Source organism: Phoenix dactylifera, chromosome 11 (genome assembly GCF_009389715.1).
Source record: "Phoenix dactylifera cultivar Barhee BC4 chromosome 11, palm_55x_up_171113_PBpolish2nd_filt_p, whole genome shotgun sequence".
NCBI classification, from domain to species: domain Eukaryota; kingdom Viridiplantae; phylum Streptophyta; class Magnoliopsida; order Arecales; family Arecaceae; genus Phoenix; species Phoenix dactylifera.
In genome coordinates, this window is record NC_052402.1 from 2,391,546 (window position 1) to 2,413,809 (window position 22,264).

The 22,264-nt window shown below is 35.1% G+C and overlaps 1 protein-coding gene and 1 pseudogene across 2 annotated transcripts; one reads left to right on the top strand and one right to left on the bottom strand.

Annotated features, from left to right (window-relative positions):
• The first annotated feature begins 1,093 nt into the window (after positions 1–1,093).
• LOC103719431 (diacylglycerol O-acyltransferase 1-2-like) lies at positions 1,094–21,659 on the top strand. 2 transcript variants are annotated; one of them, XM_039131238.1, is made up of 16 exons: positions 1,094–1,525; positions 3,579–3,659; positions 3,774–3,847; positions 3,965–4,040; positions 5,061–5,128; positions 5,661–5,784; positions 6,833–6,922; positions 7,156–7,257; positions 7,356–7,450; positions 10,690–10,771; positions 10,890–10,910; positions 13,387–13,449; positions 14,172–14,219; positions 18,344–18,406; positions 21,026–21,079; positions 21,226–21,659. In XM_039131238.1, exons 1-16 carry the CDS (start codon positions 1,145–1,147, stop codon positions 21,328–21,330), a joined length of 1,527 nt encoding a protein of 508 aa, XP_038987166.1. In that variant the 5' UTR covers positions 1,094–1,144; the 3' UTR covers positions 21,331–21,659. The 2 variants fall into 2 exon arrangements, with proteins under 2 accessions (XP_038987166.1, XP_008806896.1); XM_008808674.4 differs by having other exon boundaries at positions 7,356–7,492; positions 21,226–21,651.
• Positions 12,231–12,348, bottom strand: LOC113463726 (annotated as a pseudogene).
• Positions 21,660–22,264: the final 605 nt, after the last annotated feature.

Genomic DNA, 22,264 nt, shown 5'->3' on the forward strand with positions numbered 1-22,264 from the left:
AAAAAATCGGGCCTGTTTTGCCATTAGAGTAAGGCTCCGTTTGGGTGAACTTTTGGAGAGCCAAAAAATCATCCAAAAGTACTTTTGGATGAAAAAGAATGTTTGGCAAAAATTTCGAAAAGCTATTTTAACTTTCGCAGAAAGCTAAAAACAGTTTTTTAGGTGAAGTTCCATTGTGGAGCTTTCCAAAAAAGCTATTTTAAGCTTTGTCGGAAAGCTATTTTTTTACTAAAATATCCATAATAAAATATAATAAATACATATTTTGTTCCTTTATAAACTTAAAAATCTACTGAAACTTTAACAAAAAATCTTAGTCATGGATCAGACTTCCTTCCGCGCAATAAAAGATAATCTTGTTAATATGTTATGTTAAATAATTTAATATTATATTATATTATGAAAAATTAATGTACGCTAATAATTATAATATTTTATATCTTTATTATTGTATTATACTATAAATACAATATTATATTATAGTATATCATAATACATTGATATGTTATGTTAAATAATTTAATATTATACTAAATTATTATGCTATAGTATACAATATTATATTACTATATTATAATAAATTACATTACAGTAATATTATATTATATCATATATTTATGTTTTAATATGTGTTAGATTTTATTACGCTCTGTTGTATAATACATTAATATTATGCAATATTTTTTATGATAATTTTGTCATACAAAAATACTTTATCAGTTTATTTATCAAATACATGTTAAAGTGCCATAGTATTTTAAAAATATAATTATTAAATAGCAAATAATATTTTATAAAAGCTACACTTCAGAAATCACTAAGTTTCTACAACCAAGTGCTCTCCTAAAATCGTTTGGGTATCTCCTGACTTTGTTTGACAAGTGTAGCGGTCAAATACGGTGATTAGGCTGGGAGGTGCCCGCAACCGAACGGCCATTCTGAATCCAAAACTGCGTGCCGGGCCTCCATTTCTTGGTCCTCCGCGTAATTTCTTGCAATGCCGAGGGCATTCTAACCCAGCAATCCTATTCCTTTCCAGAGAACTCCATCTCCTATAAAAGGGGAACCAGACCCGCCCCGCCCATAGCCAACTTCCATACTGCCGCTCCAGGCCGTCGTCACCTCCTTCGTCTTCACTCCTCCAATGGCGGTCTCGAAGAATCCAGAAACCCTAGCCCCGGACCAAGAACCGTCGAATGCGTCGGATCTCCGCCGGAGGCCGGCCTCCTCCTCCTCCGCCGCCGCTTCGCCGGCAGTGCCGGACTCGTCTTCAAGAACGAGCCCTTCCATCACCGAGAACTGGACCGCGGCGTTAGATGGCGATTCTGGTGCAGGAGCGGTCGGAAATGATGATCTAAAGGAACGGATCGGCGAGGCGAACGATCTTGGTGAAAAGAAGAAGGCGAGTTCGGGTGATAAGGTCGGAAGAGGTGAAGTTCCGGTGGGTTTCGTCGACCGGCCTTCGGCTCCGGTGCATGTGAGAGTTGTGGAGAGCCCGCTGAGCTCGGATACAATCTTTCAACAGGTTTGTGTTCTCTGGTGGATGTTCTCACTTGGTTCTTGTTTGCCATACTTGTGTTCATACCTTTTCTTTTTTGAGAAGAAGTTCACACCTTATCGTATCTTGTTCTTTACTGTATTTGGATGCTATTTAATTGGGATTATTTATTGCATATCATGTAAACGTCAACATGTTAAATTATAAAATTTCATCAGACCGGTGTTTTTTTTCTTCTTGAAATTAGTAATAAAACAACGTCATATGCAATGTAGAAGTATTTCTTGCCCTTGAGTTGAAACATTTCTAGGACATATGATTGATGATTTTTGTGATACAGAATGGAGTGACGCTTGGACTAGACATTTGAAGGAATCTTGCAGCCTCGAGAAATCCTACTTATTATTAGGGTTATTTTGGTCTTAAGAAGGAAAAATTGTTGCTGAGAAAAGGACTGAAGAAACTGAAGCATCATTATCTCTTGGGTATATGCTACCCAGAGCGAGAGTAAGCACCAATTTTTGAGAATTTTTTTTCAGGGAAAGGGAGGGGAAAACAAAGTCAGTTAATACCAATTTTCAAGAATTCAAACATAATCATTATTTATTTAGTTTGGGAGGCGGCATTAGAGGCTCTTCACCTCCAATTAGACATCCCAGGCACCATTATCCTGTGATTTCTTGGTTGTATGTTCAGCATCATGGGTTGCATTCTGAGGGCTGCACTGCTCATGGGGATTGCCATCATTGCATTGTATTCTCCCCATTCTTCTTTACTGAGGGGCAGTCTCTAGCTTGATGTTTTCTTTTATGTTGAACTTTAATCACTTGCTAACTGTTAAATTAAGTAATAAGTTTTCCTGGATAAATACAGTTCCATGGGATTACCAATTAAGTTTTCCTTTCTATCTTAACTGCAAATTTAATGTGCTGATTCTCATTTAAATGAAACTTTAAAGTTTCAAAAATTGAGTGAGGAAACCTCTTCCAAACATTCTAGATTGGAAATTCCAAAAGTTATATTGTAGGACTTTAAGGATCTATGAAGCAGGATTCATATCTCAGTATTCCGACATAAGGGCAACAACATGAAGCTTTTATAGCATAAGCTACAGGTTTACTACTTCATGTGATGTTTTAGCAGTCTATGGCTTTAGGCTGTTATTGTTCGATTTACCTCCTTATTTCTCTCTCTCTCTCTCTCTCTCTCTCTCTCTCTCTCTGCGTGCGGGCGTGCGCGCGCGCGTTCGCGCTTCTTAAGATTCCATATGATCACCCTGTTCTTCTGGCCTCCATGAGTTAAGAAGGCCATTTCCCCTGTTTCTACAATAATGCCAGGTGTTGCTTCCTGCCAGTCATGCCCCTGGATGTAAACATTTTGGATAGAACCATACAGATAAGGTACATATCAAACATAAGTACAACAATCAAATGAGCAAATTTGTGCAAGGGTTCAAGAAGGTAGTATGATGTGTTCTAAGAGAATCTTGTAAAGTGAGATATTTTAGGAGCTACTTGGCAGCTAACTGCAAAGATTTTTTAGGATGCTGGCTATGTGAAACATGTTCCAGGATGATTGTCAATTATATTCTAGTGGTTGTGCATCTGCCTCCAACTTGTGCAAGCTTGTTATGTGCCTGAAGTTAGATATTTCAATTACCATGGCTGAGAAGAATTTGAAGCACTTTAATCGAAAAATATGTAGAAGTATAGGCGCATTTTAGAGTCGAACAAACATTTATGACATGGCTGAATGAGCTAATTGTTCTTGATAAATATCAAGAAATTTATCAGATGACTTTTTTTCTTTATTGATCCATATTCAAGTCAGCCAGGCCAGGAAGCATGCCTAGGGTTTTTCCTGATAGGCAAGCAGTGCATGCACCACCAAGTGGATGATATGGAATTATGGTGGTGCTTTTGTAAAGTCTCGTCTAATTAATTTTTGACTAAATTAATGATGCATGGCTGTCATTACTGACAATTGTTTAACCATGTTTATGAAACACTTTGCTATTCATATGATTTGCTTCCTATACAATTCTGATCTTATCCTAAATTATCTGAGCCATTTATGGCAGAGCCATGCAGGTCTCGTCAACCTTTGTGTAGTAATTCTGATTGCAGTCAACAGCAGGCTTATTATTGAGAACTTGATGAAGGTTTGCTAAAGTTCAAAATCTTATTTTGGCCAAAAATAGTATCCTCTTGTCTTCTTCACGATTGCATCTACTTTGTTGGAGTAATGTTGATCTTTTCTTCTTTTACTTTTGCAGTATGGTTTACTGATAGGAAGTGGATTTTTCTTCAGTTCAAGATTACTGAGAGATTGGCCACTACTTATATGTAGGTAATGCTTCTGGAATTAAATTTTCTTATTTTTCTTTAGAATGTCGCCAAATTCTTTCTTGTTCTATATATTCAATTTTCTGACTTGGCATTTCTTTTTAACATTTGTAAATTACAGTCTCACTCTACCTGTTTTCCCTCTTGGTGCTTACATGGTTGAAAAGCTGGCATATAGGAAGTTCATTTCTGAACCTGTAAGTAGTATTCAGCTGTTTGCCATTAAATGTTTATATCAGATTCAATCAGTCCTTTCTAATTGGGAATTAGCAGGATGGTATGTAGATAATCTATTTTGGCTGGTTGCTCCAAGTAATTATTTGTTATGCTGCATTAAACTCTGTTTGCAATGAGTACTTCAAAATATTAGAACAAACAGTCATTGCCTCCTTTTATATGTAACTGAGATGAAGCTGTGCTATTTACCTTTAAAATTTTGTTTAGATACATATGCATTGTTAAATAAAGTATGCATTAACTTACTGAAGATAGAGGTGGCTTTGTCTACTTAGATTCTGCTTTATGAATACTTTCTCTCATTCAATTAACTTGACATTGTCTTCCTTCATCAAACATACTTTAACCAAGGTTGATCCAAATCATTTTATAAAGAGCATGCCCCATTAAATACTTTAATACTTTAAGTATCAATCATAGCATCTAACTGGCTCACAATCAAGTGCTTGGTCAGCATTTCCTACCTGCTGATAAATCAAGAATTGCTGCAAGAAGTCTAATGTTTAAGCTCATTGAGTGAATCTGTGATATGTTCTGTTACAACTTTACATTAATTGCTTCTTTTATCCTTTGTACCCTGCAACACCTGCCATTTTCACTTTGTTTGATGTTACATTGGTTATGCTTCATGATTCTTCATTATACATGCATTATCAAACAAATTATTGCACCATGGGTCCTGGTACATACAATATTTTGATGATTTCATATGTTGTTACAACTGCTACAAGCTTTGTGAGGAAAAAAGTCTGCTTATGGTGAAATTCTGATTACAATATTAACTGTACCATGACCTTTTTTTTTTCTTTTTTGTGATTGGTGTATCATTTTATTAACTAATTCTAGTTGGTAGAATGAGTACTTGACCTACGGACTCTGTTTTTTTATTTAGTCGTGGCATTGATCTAATCTTCTTTTATATGGCACTTGTCCCCTTTTACCTCCTACCATAGCTAAAATGCTGTTCAACTCGATTGCAGGTTGTTGTCTCACTTCATGTAATTCTCATAATTGCTACAATCATGTATCCTGTTTTCGTGATTCTAAGGTAAGAGTTGATTTTGATGACTACAACATTCAACTGAGGTTTCAAAAGTAGTTTGAAATTTATAAGTAGTAATACATCTGAATTATGTAAGTATTTTTTTTTAAAAATGAAAGATTCATTGTTGGCTTTTTTTTTGATGTAATTAATAATTCTACCACTTAAAATGATTGTCCATGTGTATCACTTTGACTCGAGCTTCTGATCTGTACTTTAAATGACCTAAGTGTTGTCTTCACAATTAAGTTTTATGAATATTGGAGCTTTGAAGATTGCAACACTTGGCGACACTGCATTCATGTGTATGTGATGCTTGCTTTGGCTAAAGTGCTGACACCTGGGCTGTTATGTACATTAAATTTTAAAGTGATGACACTTCTTGACTATTTCAAGTGTTAAATGAAGTTACAGTGTTTGAACACTTCTAGTGAGTAATCACACCTTTCCACCACAAGTGCATTGAACATCCGAACTCTTATTGAAATTAAATTCGCTCTCATAGTAGTAATTTATAACATATCTGACAATTTTGCAGGTGCAATTCTACTGTTTTATCTGGCCTCAATTTAATGCTCTTTGCGAGCTCTGTTTGCCTAAAGCTTGTTTCATATGCACATGCAAATTATGATTTAAGGTCATCGTCCAACTCTATTGATAAGGTGAACTAACCTTTTCATACTTACTCATTAACTAAATTTGTAATTATTGGTTAAACTTTCATGCACAACATATGTTCTATATGCCATCATGAAAACTGTTGTGCTTAGTTAGATGAATGATTAAAGGAAGGAGAATAATTTTTTATTGGTAGAAAGTAGAAACCCATATACTTTTACAGGGAAAGACAACAGAGGATACAAAAGTCAAGCTATAGAAGAGATGAGGAACATATTAAATGATTTTGCAATGACTCATCATGTAATGTTAACGGATACATATATGAAGAACAGAAATGACCATTTGAAATCTTGTGAAAGTGGATCAGCTGCGTCACAAATATGATTTTACGTTTTTTAAGTCTTAAAAGATTAAGATTTAATAAGGTAAAGCTTGAACAAGTAGTTTCTTTTCTTTTCTTTTGTGAAGGGAAAAAGAAAAGAAGAAATTCTCTTAAAGCCACTAGCGGTGGTCTTCGAAGGGAAGGTTCGTTCATTTAAAAGGGGATAAGTTAAACTTGCATAGCAAGCAAATGTGGTATTGGCTAACTCAATACCACAAGAAATGGGCTAAACTGGAGGTAGAGAACTTTGTAAGGCTATCTTACACATATTTCTCTGTTTGCGGCTTGTAAAAAATCTTTTGTTATATGTTCTTCCTTAAAACATGATAATATGGAAAGCTTGTATTTTTTTTTTGTGTAACATCTATTATAAAAGAAATAAAATGTTACTTCTCACATACAAAAAAAATTCAACATGCTAGTGGCCCTCTTTAATAATATATTGTCACCAAAGATTTGCTTAAATTCAGGCGTGTAATATACTTGTATAACAACATTCTTTTTAAAGATATCTCATCTTGGTAGTTTTCCTTTAATTGTTGGATATGATGTCCTTTCATTCTCTTCTTTTATTAATCGCATTATAGCATCTTTGATATCAATAATATCCTTGGTTTCCTTATTTATGGTTTCCTTGTTTATATTTTATAGATCAAGCAAAACTCAATTCATATTTCTTATTTTAGATTTGTTTTTCTTTATACAAGGGGACCAGTTATCTAAACTTATACAAGTCTCAAGGTGTTAGCTTCAAAAGTTTGGTGTATTTTATCATGGCTCCAACACTATGTTACCAGGTATAATCAAGTTGGACTTCTAATTAACCGATGGAGACTGCTTATCTATTGTATGTTTGGAAAAAGAACTTTCTGACAACTTGTTGGATCAATATATAATTTTTTTATTCGGTGTTCGCTAGTTGAAGTATGTACATGCGTATGTGTGTGTGTGTGTGTATATATATGTATATATATCATGAACAACTCTTGTCTTCATCATAGATGGTCATAATTTTTTATAATATTCTTAGCCAAGCTATCCTCGGACTACATGCATCAGAAAAGGTTGGGTGATTTGTCAGCTTGTTAAGTTGGTCATATTTACAGGGGTGATGGGCTTCATCATTGAACAGGTTGGTGGCTTTTCATATGTTTGATTCCTTATGACTACTACTTATGAAAATTAACTTGGACATTAGTTTGAAGATGAATTTTTTCAAGAACTTTGCAGTACATTGACCCGATTATCAAGAATTCTCAACATCCTCTAAAAGGGAATGTCTTAAATGCCATGGAGAGAATCTTGAAGTTATCAATACCAACTTTGTACGTGTGGCTTTGTCTATTCTATTGCACCTTCCATTTGTGGTATGTTGATCAATTTTATTTGCTTAGATATTTCTTATTTAATAGTGCTTCTTTCATTGCCTTTATGTTAAGACTTCCTGAGACAGAAGTCTTATAGAAGTTTGATTATTTTAGAGTAAACGCCGCTAGGAGTGTAACAATAGTATCTTTCCCCTCCACTTGGGGTAGCACTCCTACTCTCCACTCCTATAAGCGCAACAACCAATGCATATATATGTTTAACATGCACAACTTCTATCTTTTAGCATATTTGCACATGTGAGATGGTGATAGCAGGTGGAATGGCAAAGCCAGATTTGTTTAAATTTAATATCACAATCAACACTAAAATTAGAATTACACAAAGTTGAAATTCCATTAATTATCATGGTTACTACTCCACAATTTTGGTTTCACATGATTTTGTAAGCTGAAATTATTTATCCAAGACTATCTTTGGTTAAATTTTATTTATTGAGTCAACATCATAGATGATACTTAAAATGAGTTTCATGTGGTTAAATTCCTTTAAATTCAGGAGTACCATGATGGATACTATCATGATCGATACCTTTAGATTAAGGTGTCTTAAAGATTGAAAGTCACTAGTTTGCATCAAGATTCCATATAGTTTGGAAACTTCACTAGTTTTCTTTCAAGCTACATGCTGGACCTGAGGTTGGATACGCGTGCAAGATTGTGTTGCTAGCATGACATGGCCTTTTCGCATCATGTCTCCTAGAGTTTGATGGACAAGAAAGTGTCGAACAATTGAATATTCAGTCTTTATTATCCAAAAGAACTCCTTTGGAAGAATGTGAGGAAGAGAGATGATAAAAGCTTGATTTTCAAGGGATAGCTCGTTTCATTTTTCAAGCTAAGAGAGAAGAGAAGCAAAGGTGGGATTAGATCATCGAGTTCGAGAGAGCAGAAGTGGAGATAGCCAGATTATATCGGCATTCATTTGCTGAAAACAGATGATCATTAGAATCCTCTAGGAATTTATAAGATATGGGCTAGGAATGAAGCTATAGGATATTAGACATTCAGGGACATGTGGATTTCTCCACAAATGTTGCATGGCATACTCTTGGAAGGGAAGACATAGAATTAGGACGAGAAAGAGGACATGCAAATAGAGTAATGATGGTCGTCATTGCCTCGTCATCTGAATGAAAAACGAGTAAGGAGGGCCATGGAACAATCATGGAGGGATGTGCCATTGCAACACAGGAAGAGATCGATAAAAATCGAAATCTCTTTCCTCTAGTATCATCTTAATAAACAAATGGTCATTCACCTTTCCATATATTCATTCTTTTTTTCTTAAAATCACTTTTTCTTGCAGTTTCTTGAGAGAAGGTAATTATTGCTTTGGCTTATGTATCATCATCGTCCTTCGTACATTTTCCATATTTGCTCCAATTGCCTATATCTCCTCAACACCTTATGTGCGTCGGTCAGTCGCAACTATGCCTTGTTAATTATTGGGTCCAATTAATCATATTGTATAGGTTGTTATCTCGGCCATGTTCGAAGGCTCATCACTAGGTTTTCTAAAGTGTCATTGTGTGTTGAAGGGTCAAGCATGGTCCCTGCACAATCAATATATGAATATGAAATCGGCACGTGCACATGACATTTAGCATAAAAGTCGAACATGGGTCTATAGGTCCTGGTCGCTTAAGAAATGGATGTTATTAAGAGGATCAAGAGGAATTGTCTAATAAAGCCGAGCGACATATCATTGCTGCTAGGATAGTAGGCAGTACAACTTTCCAGCTTTTTTTTTGTTTTTGGTGGGGGGCGGAGGTGTGTGAATCATATTGAATTGGAATAAGAAATTCCACTACATTCCTATCATAGTTGGTTTGAGAAAACTTCCCTTTCATCCAAGGATCCTCAATAGGATCCAAGTTGTAAAACTCAGTCAGATGCCTTCTAGATTGCCTGTCAAGAAAATATCAATTACTCGGTCTATTTTTTAGGAACACTTAAGAGCATCAAATTTAAAGCATTGAGATCCCAACTTGTCAACCACATAAGACAGTTTTTTTCACTCGATCACTCATTATTGTTCGGTGTATGACTTTGTGCCACATGGCTAGCCATCCATCTATCTAATGAAGTGAGACTTATCTTGAGCATGCTCCTGACTTCTTGATGTTGGCTATTGCTCTAAAACTCTTATAGATTATAGCCAAGACTGGCATGGCCGGAAAAATTCTTGTGCTCTTAGCCATCTTATTAGGATCCCCCATACATTAATGGCTTAGGGCTGAACAATCCTATAGACTACATATAGGGGTTTGAGATAAGTTGGAACTGCTGAGCAAGTGAGGGAAATGCCATGATCATATTCCTTTCATTTGTAAATGGGTGGTTGGCCATGTCGAACAAAATCTTTTCCCAACCAATAGCTAGTGATCAGCTAAGGGGAAGAATTATGTCCTCTGGTCGAAGCAGCAGGAGCCAGGCGTTTCAGATTTGTTGCTTCTGGATTGAGTAATGTTTTTCAAAAACATCGCAATCTCCTGACCTGGACCTTTTTATGATCACTTGATAGATGGGAACATTTCTTGGACCAAGTATGACAGAAATAGAGTGAAAAAGTGGAAAGAATGTTGTCATTTAATGTTCAATGGCCCTAATCTGTAGTACAAGTTGCTGCATTTTCATTTTTCGATATTTTAAATGTGAGAATATATAGTTGGTTGAGTGACATACAAAATTAGTTGATAAAATTCACTCAAGGATTCTTCTTAAACATATTTTAACTGTTCTTTTTCGTTCCTTATCTTGTGTCTATATTATGCACATTAGGATGATGATTATCCCTTCAAGTTTTTGTATTATATTTTGTCCAATATTAGAAATAGCTTTAAGCACCAGATTATTTATCTATTTGTTAGAAAATATGCTGGATGTTAAGATTTTGTTATTAAATTGGAAGTTTCAAGTTTCCTACCAAATTAGGATTGTTCCAATGTCAAATGGAAGTGTAAACGTATCAAATTTCTTCTAATTAATGAACATGGAATTAGAAGAAAATGCGTTCAAACTGTACATTTAATTAATGGTTTGCTTGTTACTGTCATGAGAGTCCATGCTTTTTATGGCAAATGAGATGCGAACCTTGTATATTTGATTCTCTAATTATTGGTTGAAGTTTATGTATTTAATAGTATCATGTCAGTGTATCTTCTGTGTAAAAACAGGCTAAACATTCTCGCTGAGCTCCTTCATTTTGGTGATCGTGAATTCTATAAAGATTGGTGGAATGCGAAGACAATTGAAGAGGTACGCATTAAAATGTAATGCTGTATGGTTTCATGTTAACAGATACATATGTCAATACTAACGTTTCTGATTTTGCTTTGTGTTATATGTGTATATTTTGCTTCTTCGACTGCATCAGTATTGGAGAATGTGGAACATGGTAACCTCTTCAACCACTTCTACAACTATTTTTGACCTGTCATTATTATAGATTTAGTGCATCATATGCCTTGCAGTCTTCTTATGTCAACTATTAGTCTATTATAGTCAATATCATAGATCTTGATATCTATATTTGATACATTAAAGGCACCAAAAAATGAAGGCTCTTTTTGAAGTTGACATTTTCCTTCATTAACATCTTTTTTTTTTTTGGCTATCATCTTGAGAATAGATATTTGGTTTTCCTGTTTCAAAATTGTCATTGGACATATTCCATGTATGACAGCTATTTCTTCTTTCTGCCTACTTGAAGACATTCAGATACTAGATTCTCCATTGGTAGACAAAGGCCAGATTTCTAGATGCAGGGAATAATTAATCTGCACTTATCAGCACAATCCATCTATTTTCTTTTATTATATGTTATCTGTCAGACCATTCTGCACATATGTTTCATATAGATTGACATCACTATCTACTCTTCTGTTGTAATCTGGGCAGGATGCTTTGAATGTGTTGCCTTGGTAGTATACTAGCCTTGATGTCTCTCTAGTAATAGCAATAAGAATATCAACGTGTGATGCTTTATTGTTTGCTGAAATTTTGGTCATGAGTGCATTTAGAGGTAAATCTGTGGGATATATAAATATGCTGAGATTCATTTTTGTTAGCATGTGTTATCTATTCAGAGACAACTAATGAAATGTCTCATTTGTTACATGTGTTAAATTCTATGTAGAGATGAGATCTTTGTTTGATAGCACATCACTTATGATGATCATCATAGGTTCCTATCATTAGCAGATAATGATAAAGAATTCAATTCTTTACTCTTTATCCTCTCCTAAAAGAGTTAAGGAAAGGTACTATCATAATGACCCAGGACCTCACCTAGAAAGGCTAGCTAAAAGTTATAATTTAAAATCCCTAGCCTTATTCAAGTACCCAAGATCTTTCTAGTATACAATGATGTGGGACTAAATAAATAGCCACGAGTCCTCACGCACTCCCCCTCCCCCTATTTAAGCCTTGTTATCCTCATCAGGGGAAGGTCCAATTACAAATCCTATCACAAAACCACGATCATCTTGTGGTCGGCCCCAAAAGGGCCCATGCTATAGTATCTCTTGGTCACATATAGATTGTGGGCTAGATCCGCTCTAATACTATTTATATCGACTGAGGACCTCACCCAAGAAGTTATAATTTGGGGTTGTTGCCTTGTTTTAGTTTCCAAGATCTTCTTAATGTACAATCTATGTGGGACTAAATACATGCCCACTTGGGTCCTTATGAAAAATTCACAAAAATTAAAAAAAGGATGCAACACGAGGACTTCTAGGAGGTCACCCATCCAAGTATTGCTCATATTCAAGCACTCTTTACTGCAGAGTTCTGATGGGATCCGGTGCTTTAGTGCTGGTATGATTTCACATTTTCACTCCTTAAATTTCATAATTTGTTGTGGGATCCCATGCAAGCGTGTGTTTAGTCCTACACTAGCTGTATACTGGAGAGATCTTAGACACTTAAACAGGGCTAAGATCCTAAATCATACAATTCAGGTAGCTTTTTTGGGTGAGGTTGAGGTCTTTACAAATGATATCAGAGCGGATTCAACCCATTGCCCATATGTAAATAGGGGACACTACAACAAGGGTCCTTTTGGGGTTGACCATGAGCTAATTGTGACATTTGTGATTTGTTTTTGATTGGACCCTTTTCCTAACAAAAATGTCGAGAATTAAACAAGGGGAGTATGGAGGTTCTATATGGGCATGTGTTTAGTCCCATATTGATTGTGCACTAGGGAGGTCTTAGGCTTTATGCAAGGCCAAGGATCCCAATTAACATCTTCTAGCTAGCTTTTTTGGGTGATGTTTTGGGTCATTACAACAGGTTTTAAATCCCGTAGTATAGGGTTGTCCTAGTTTTTCCATAGAATGGGATGTGCCATCGTCCTACGTTGCCTTTGTTCCTTTTGAATACCTTTTTGTTATATGAGATATTTTATTCCTGTTTTCTTAGTCCCTACAGCTACTTTCTTTCTTGTCTCTATGATCAAAGTCCCATCCCCATCACACTTCTCCATGCAGCTAGGCTCATTAAACCACCTTTCTGTTTCTGTTTTCTTCCTCTTTTCTTGTTTTCTCGAAAAGAAGCATATCAAGTGAAATCAGTTGATTTCATGACATCATTGAATGACATTTTATCCACTAGTTACTGGTTCTATGTTAAAACTCGCATTGAGTTTAGTCTGTTTGTTGCTAATGAGCCATCTGTTTAATCTGTCACAGCATATGTCATAACTTTTCATGTACCTTGACACATGCATCCATGTTCAAGCTTCTACTTTTCTTGTTCTAAGTTATTACCCATCTTGTAAAGATGATACTCTTTTAAGTAATATGGATGCAAGAGATCGAACTAGCAATATTGGTACTGTTACTGACGAAAATCATAATTGATCACAGCCTGTTCATAAGTGGATGCTTCGCCATGTTTATCTTCCATGCATACGGAATGGTATACCAAAGGTAATAGTCCTCGCCATTATGGATTTCCTAGGTAGATTTGAAGTGTGGTTGAGATACTATGTCTTCTGAAGTGCTTGATACTTTCTTTTACATTTATTTTTTGTCAAGGCATGCATTAGTGGATCAAACATAGTTGTATTCTTGCGCCTTTACTTTCTATCTTTGTTACTTGAAGCTGGAGAAATAGTTGCTCCTAGTCAAAGCCATTAGTTATGTTTGAAACAATGACCAGAAAAATTATGATGCCATTGCTTAAGTTTACATCTGGCAATTTAATGTACATAATTGTCAAGATTCAGGGATAAATATGAGTTGACCAGTTAGAATTGGGGCTTCATTTTACATGATTGTTTTCTCTTTCTTTCTCTTTATATTTCAAAGTATGCAATGTAGGAATATGTTGCCTACATAAAGTGACCTATTGCTTCTGTCCATTAGCATGAGGTAACCACAAACTACCTACGGATATTTTCTCTAATCTATTTTGGACCATGAATAATTGAGAAAAGGCTTGATGGTTTTGGTTATGATTATTATTATTAATAACTCTATTGTCATTTTTGGGGATACAAGCTTGTTATCCAATAATGGAGTAGGACAAGGTTAAATTCGTTTTGGGTCTCAATAACCAGGACAAGGCTTGTCAGTTGTCATTATATTCTAAGCTGAATGATGTTTACAAACATTTATGCTCCAACCTGTTGTTTGGATTTTAATTGCAGGGAGCTGCGATGGTCATCTCATTTTCCATTTCTGCTATATTCCATGAGGTACATCAGACTACTTCACCTTAATTCTCCATTGTGATTGGTACATGAATATCATGTTATAAACTTCCAAAAAAATATTTTAAAAAACATTGTGTATCCATATCCTTTATACTTGTTTAGAAAATCATTTCTTATCTAAATTGTAAATCCTATGCAGCACAATATTTAGCATTGATTACACAATTTGTTCCTTCACTTGTTTACTAGAATTTGGTCATGTTTAATTGCTGTGCTGATGTATTGTGGTTTTTTCTGCACATTATATTTAAGAGATACAAGTCAACTTTGAGTAAAGTCAAATGGCTACTATATTTTCCTGCATCATTGGTCCATTTTGAAAATAAACATGCACAAACCACAACTAAGCTTGATTTGGCGGCCACCATATCGGGAGAATCATCTTGCTTAAACTTATTTGGCCTTTGATCAAATTTAATATGTTATGCATGAATTTAACATTAAACAACTGAACTGAGCAAGAATCAAAATATCTAGCCAGGATATATTTTATTATATGGAATAGCAATCTTCCGAAATTTACTGTATTAATTGCAAGTCTGTCTCCTCTGTGAGAGAATGGTTATCCTATTTATTCAATGTCAAAATGGTCCTAAATTTTACAATGCTGGCTTCAACTTTTTATTGGTTTAGTTGCACATCAGGTAAAAACTTCATATTTCTTCTTTTTAGTATGCTATTGGTCAAGTGATGAAGCACTACTAACAACCTAATGCTCATACCATCTCATTGTTAGTTGGACCCTAGCACAATAGAATGTAACCAACAACTATCATTTATCTTTCAAAAGTACTTTAATAGCATCCATTTAATAACCATGCAATGTCTCACTGGACCTTTATTCAATAATTATTTCTTTGATTTAAGCCCCTTCATTTTATTCCATTAGCTTTTGTTTGTTATACTTTTTCCTGGGAGGGCTTGATGGGAAGGAGGACAACATCTATTTTCTTGTTTGTATGACAAGCAACATCGTAAAAGTATGGGATAAGATGTTATGTCATAAATGCATATCCATGATCTAGCGACTACATTTCCTTGTACACCAAGTTGATTCAATCTGCTAAAAGTCAAAATATTATTATTTTTTAAACAAAAAAAGTGCTATGATAGTTAATGGCATTCTCATTTAAGTAAAATGCACTTATAGTCATTAGTATGTGTGACCGTTTCCTTCTCTACAAACATTAGATAATTACAAATTGAGATGTTCTTATCATTTAAAGCCTGTTTGGAAGGCCAGGTGGCTAATCTGTGAATAACTTCTTCCAATGTAAGAAAGATCTGAGAAAGAGAGGTCCAATGGTTAAGGTTTTTGACCAATTAGGAAGTATTTCAGCTTCATTGTCCAGATCTTTTATGGATACAGTAAATTACATTTTTATCAAATTGCTTATCCTAAGTTTTAGGGATAGGGTGCGCCTCAAGCATCTGTCAATCCCTCAAACCCTTTTTCACGGTTTTCCTCTCCTCAACTCTGGCTCTTCACAGGGCAACATCAAGTGGATAATCTACTGGACATCTGAATGGGCCCATAAGGACTTTCTAAATGCCTAGCTACCATGTCCATGCAAGGTTTCCCAAAAGCTGGAAAATGGCTGCAAAGGAGGTGGGAGCAAAGGGAGAACTTGAAGGGGTTAGGGTGGCAGCCAATCCCATAATCTAAAAATTTTTGTGCCTCTTTCTTCCACCTCTTCTCCTCTGTCAATTTCTATATAGAGAGATATCACATAGATATGGTAGTTGTTGTCCCTTAGAACCCCATTGTGGCAAGAGCCTGTTAGCCCCTTGATGACTAAGGCCCCGTTTGGCAAAGCTTTTGGTGGTCTAGAAAGCATTTTCTGACCCTTCAAAAGTACTTTTGGATGGTATAGTGATGTTTGGTAAAAAATCGGAAAGATGTTTTAGCTTTGTAAGAAAGTCGAAATCGTCTATTTAGAAAAAGCTCTATTTTTGAGCTTCTCCCCATAAGTGCTTTCTGGCTAATGTTGGAAAGCTATTTTGGTTTTAATAAAATTTTTCTGATGATCAAAATGCCCACTAAGAAATCTTGTGATTATATCTTATACCATATCATATCATAATATATTATTATATTATAAATATAATATAATATAATAATATATTAACAATATATTATATTATATCATTATAATAGTATAATATATGATATTATTATATTAATATATAGTTATAATATACTATATTCTTATTATAATAATAATATTATGATATACTATTAATAAGATAACAAGACAATATATTAGATTATATTACATTATATTATATTCTATTATATGATTATATTATAATAATGTTATGTTATTATAATATAAACATATAATATAATATAATCTATTATTCGATTAGATTCTAATCCGTTATATTATATTATCTTGTTACATTATATTACAATATTATTATGTAATATTATATTACATTATATTGCATTGCAGTAATATTATACTATTAATAATGTATCATTATATCGTATCATATCATATTATATTATTATGCTATAGTATTCAATATTATATTATACTATATTATAATAATATTATACAAAATAATAATATTTTAACATGTAATATTATATTATATTATACTCTACTATGCAATATCCTTTATTGTCATTTTATCCTACCAAAAGTACTTTTTTATTTTGGTTACCAAACATATGTTAAAGCTTCATATTACTTTAGAAATGTAGTTACTAAATAACAATTATCTTTTTATAAAAACTCTACTTCTCGAAAGTTCTACTTCTAAAAACTCTACTGCCAACAGCAATCTCAAACGGGGCCTAAGAAACCATCACTTCTACTACCAACCCCAACAAGTTGGTTCTCTGTCTATCAATTTTTCTAGTAAGCATTTGTGCTTGATAATTGTGGTAGGTTATCAATTTTCAGAATGGTCTGACATAAGAAGGGGAATCATTTAAAAATGAACTGTCATGTACTCTTGTATCCAAGGTCTGGTAATAATGGTCCAGTCATGGATAAATAAATGATAAGAATCTAACCCCCTTCCTAACTTGGCTTATTAATAATCATGAATTTCTTACATGAAACCTATCTCATGCATTCACCTTCAAATTCACAACCCAGAATTCTAAACCATGTTTTAAACTTATCCTATGCTCTTCACCTCTGTCATAACTTTTTGATATACTCCAACTTGCTAAAACTTCTTCATAAATTATTTGCTAAAACTTAATTCCACCATTCCCTATGAAGTGAAACTAGTTTAAGTTCTTTGGAATGCAAACGTCATCGTTACTTTCCAAGTAAAGTTTTCTACTTCTTCATTCCTTAAGTAATGCACTAGATCGGCCTATCAAAATCTAGCATAGATGTTCAGATATAGCCCTTGATACTAAGAAGAAAATCATGTACATTTAGGACAAGTCTTTTAACAGTTGTCAACCAGTTGACTGATTTTTGGCATCATAGAAGCCAGGTTTTATGAAGGTAAAAGAACAAAATAAATTTTCCAGAATCAAATCCACATAGAGATTGTCATAGATGGTAAGACGGTGCATGATAGTTATCTGAACTCTGAAGCAGGTGGTATCCAAGACATTGATCTCAGGGTCTGGATATAAGTAAACTTAAGGTGGCAATGCTGGTTTTGTTCTATTTCCCTTTTGGGGTTTTAAAAGTTAGCCATAGACAAACTCTGTAGTACATTAATTTATACACCCATCCATATATCTAATATTGTGTATTACTGCTCATGGCTAGTACCTTAACTCTCTTTAGCAATTTTGAAGAAATTTTATTGAGTCATATTAGTTTGAATACATGCTCTTACATTGATCTTCTATCTCCATTAAATTTTTCTCTTGTTCAGTTATTGTTGAGTTATATGTTCATTCTTTAGTCTTTTCTAAATGCATACAAAGTGATTTATGGTAAGCACATTGAAGCTTAAACAATATACCTTGGACCTATCTTATTCTTGTGTTTGCCATTAATTTATATGCCTCATCATTTTGTGCCTTCTGAGTATTGAGACTATTATTTTTCTTTTCATGAACCGTTTCTTTTTTTTTCGTGTTGATTTTTTTATGTATTTTTCAAGCATTATTTTACTTTCTACAGCTCTGCATTGGTATCCCCTGCCATATATTCAAGTTATGGGCTTTCATAGGGATAATGTTTCAGGTATACTTGTTTTCACATTTGAAGTTTGCTCTAGTTATGGCATGTCATATATATCAACAACGTACAACCTTAGAAACACACACAAGTAGGACTATGCATTTATTAAATTTTTTGTATTTTAATTAATGACTTTTTGGCCATTGATGTGCATCAAGATAATTACATTGGCTTTTATACTGGTGCATATCCTATGCTCCCTCACTTTGCAAGAATGCCATCTTAGGCATTAAATCTTGATGCACATTAGCGGTCAAGAAGTTGGTTACTTCACCAGCAGAAGATTAATGAATCAAGAATTCAATTACTTCACTCCCAAAAGATTAATGAGAATTGAGCTGTCCATATTTATATACGTATTAACAATCATGCATTATAAACTGTATGTATCCAATCTGATCACTTTAATCATTACATTAAGATTGTCCATCTTTAGGCAACTTCATGCATAAATAGAAAATCTACAAAATAAGTTGATGTTTTTTGATAATTGTAGAAACTTTAGATGACGTAGATTGTGTTTAGCACTTTGGATTTTCAGTTTAGATGCTCATTAACACTGCACTAGAGCATCTAGGGGGCTGACTGAGGTTGGATTTGGCCAGAGAGCATCCATAGCCAATATGTCAAACTAGAGTATAGCCCACCTAGTCTCAAGCCTAAAATCTGCAGGCAAAGCACAGCATGTCTAATACATGTTGAGCCTACCAATATGCCCTATGGACTCAAGGTTGATCGTCGCCACGGTGGCGCCAAGGCATCACCTTTGAACAGATAGAGATTCGGAGACCAATGTATCAGCTTTGAACAAATAGAAATTTGGAAACCAAGGCATCACCTTTGAGCAAACAGAGATTTGGAGATGATGAAGAAGTGGCTTAAATAGGGGCATGTGCATGTTCATAGTAAAGAAAGTTAACTTGAAGCAGGTTTTCAAGTCCAAGGAGCAATAACACTGTTGAGGTTGATGGAGACAATTACAGAGAGAGAAAGAGAGCTAGGAAGGAGAGCGAAAGGGAGGAATAGAGGAGGGGGTTGAGTCCAAAGCCTTGAAATCTTGGTCTTGGCAGCCTTGTTTGAAGGGCTTGAAACACATGCCTGGCTAATATTAGGTGACCTGTGTAGTGCTCTTTATAGACCAGAAACCCTATATCAAAGTCTAGCCTACTAAGAGTATGGAATAAGAATCATATGAGGAAAAGGGAGGAATAGAGGAGGGGGGGGGTTAGTCCAAACCCTGAAATCATTGTCTTGGCAGCCTTGTTTGAAGGGCCTGAAACACATGCCTGGCTAACATTAGGTGATCTGTCAAGTGCTCTTTATAGACCAGAAACCCTATATCGAAGTCTAACCTACTCAGAGTATAGGAATAAGAATCATATGAGGAATTTGTTATGTTGCTTTTTTAGTTGCATCTACTTTTTTTTCTGGTATAGTGGATTCTCTTTCTGCAAAAAGAAAAAAAAGAAGAAGAAAAAAAACTCATCATCCAGTTGATTAACATGAACGTGATTGAAGGATTAGATCAAAAGTGCTTGTTGAACGAAACTAGCAACAAATGAAGGGTTACAAAGCAGAATGAAGGGGAGAGGAAACAACTGCTAAGTAATGGAGATTTGCATGGCAAAGAATCTTGTGGATCAAGGATTCAGGACCCAGTATTTCCTCGTCTATCCTGGCCATCCTAGATTAGATCGGTGAGATACCATGTGTTGGGACACATTCAGGACCCTGATGCCTATAAAATTGGGTTGTCTTGACTGATATGGGTCTGTATTGGATCGGGTTGATGATTGGGATAATTGGGACCACCGGCACCAGCAGGCTCATGAAAGAAAGACATGAGAGGCTCTCTTCTTTTTGCTATTTGCTTCACGTGCGAAAGGAAAGAGAGAGTCTCAAAGCCTAGAACAAGCAAATGTGAACACATGTCCCAACGGAAATTGGATTGGCAGCCCCCATAGGCCAAAGGTAGGTCTGAGGAGAGGTCGTCTGTTCATTCATCCTCTAGATACAGGACAACATCAAAAGACAAGGAGAGAGTGATTGGAAGAAAGGGAGAGAAAGAGCTTAGGTCATGGATATACATTTAACCCAATACCATATCGGTGTGGTACCGGCACCATAAACGGAATAATGGACTAAAAAACCTCCCCTAATAAATTATGAACCTAAAACAATGCAAAAAAGCCTTTAAACAACTATTAAAAACCACAAATGAGAAAAGAATGAAAATAATACAATAATAAAGAAGATGTTTTAGTTAATCCCCAAGATGCCAAGCTATCCCAAGGGTCAGTATGGTACCAAGTCCCTAACCAATACTGCATTTGGGACCTGGATTTCAAACCTCTATGGATCTTATTCCATAGGACGGAAGCAGCTCCAAAAATTTTGAAAACATAACAGTAGTTTATGGAGTCACCATATTTTTAGTGGGTCAAGTTGTAGTTAAATGCTTGTCTTATCTCATGACTGTAAAGTAATGTTGTGACAGTGCCGTGTTAGTGCATGAAGTAGAAAATTTATTGTGTAAGTATTAGATAATTATGTTCTTGGTTATTCAAAGAAAATGCACCCAATACATTCTCACTTTATGTTGTATTATTATTATTATACCAGGTTCCACTTGTCATCTTGACGAAGTACCTCCAGAATAAATTTAAAAATGCCATGGTATGCCAACTCTTCTGATGATATTTAGAAAAATAATTTTCATCTAGTCTTCTAGTATCTGGAAACATTGAAAAGAAATTATCATTTCCTTCTTCTAAATTGAGATATTTATCGGTCCACTTTTCATTTTCCTTGAGCACGGGCAGGTGGGAAACATGATCTTCTGGTTCTTCTTCAGCATATATGGACAGCCTATGTGCATTCTCCTTTACTACCATGATGTGATGAACAGAAAAGTGAGGACAGAGTAAAGCAATATCTGTCATCACGCTTGATTTCAAATGCAGGGAATTTGAAGGTACATAAATTTTGCAATCTTTCATCTTACAAGCAGCTCGGCAGTGAGTGCACTTACCATTTCCAGGTCTGAACAGTGCTTTTTTTTTTTCCTCTCTAATTCAACATGTATAAAGTTTCCTGACTTCTTGGACCCATGTATCAGTTCAACTTTGTTAGTATATTGCAAATTTCAGCTTCATGTCTGGAAATATATGCAAGCATAAAGACTCATGCGGTTTTTTATGACTTAATTCATGCCACCCCGTTGAAGTGAAAAAACATAATTTAGGGCCTGTTTACATAATCCAACAAGATTTGTGTTACATTTTCTATTGGATTCGTGAATTAGGAAGTCTATTTTGAGTATGGCTCATATTAACCAAACATGTCCCTAGCCCGAATCTTGTAGGTCTTTTTTTTATTTATTCTCATAGATCAACAAGCTCACAGAGTCACAGGCATTTGGGTTGGCATTTCGGCGGGCTCTTGGACAATGCAGTTTGGATGGGCCAATAGGCTTGATTTCTGCAAAACGATCCAAGTAGGTGGTTGTTGTTGTGTCCTTTACCCCCCTGGTCTTTGGAGACTACCAGCTAAAGGTTGTGCATTTATTATTTTGCAGAGCAATCATATTAAAAATGCCTGAACAAATAGTCTTTCTAATATGAGATTTCAAACATTTGCATGGATTAGGATTCGTCCAAGTGGCTAATGGTTGTACCCATATGGCTAACAACCAAAGCTTCTAGGGATCTCTCTCCCTTCCAAAAAGAAAAAAGATTTTCATATTTCAACTTCTTTAGCTGTCTAAGATGAACGTTGCTTGTTATCTGTGATCATAGAGGCGTTGCTGGCTGGGCTTTCATTACGCCATCTCTAACCTTAAGCAAGGGCGACTCAACCACT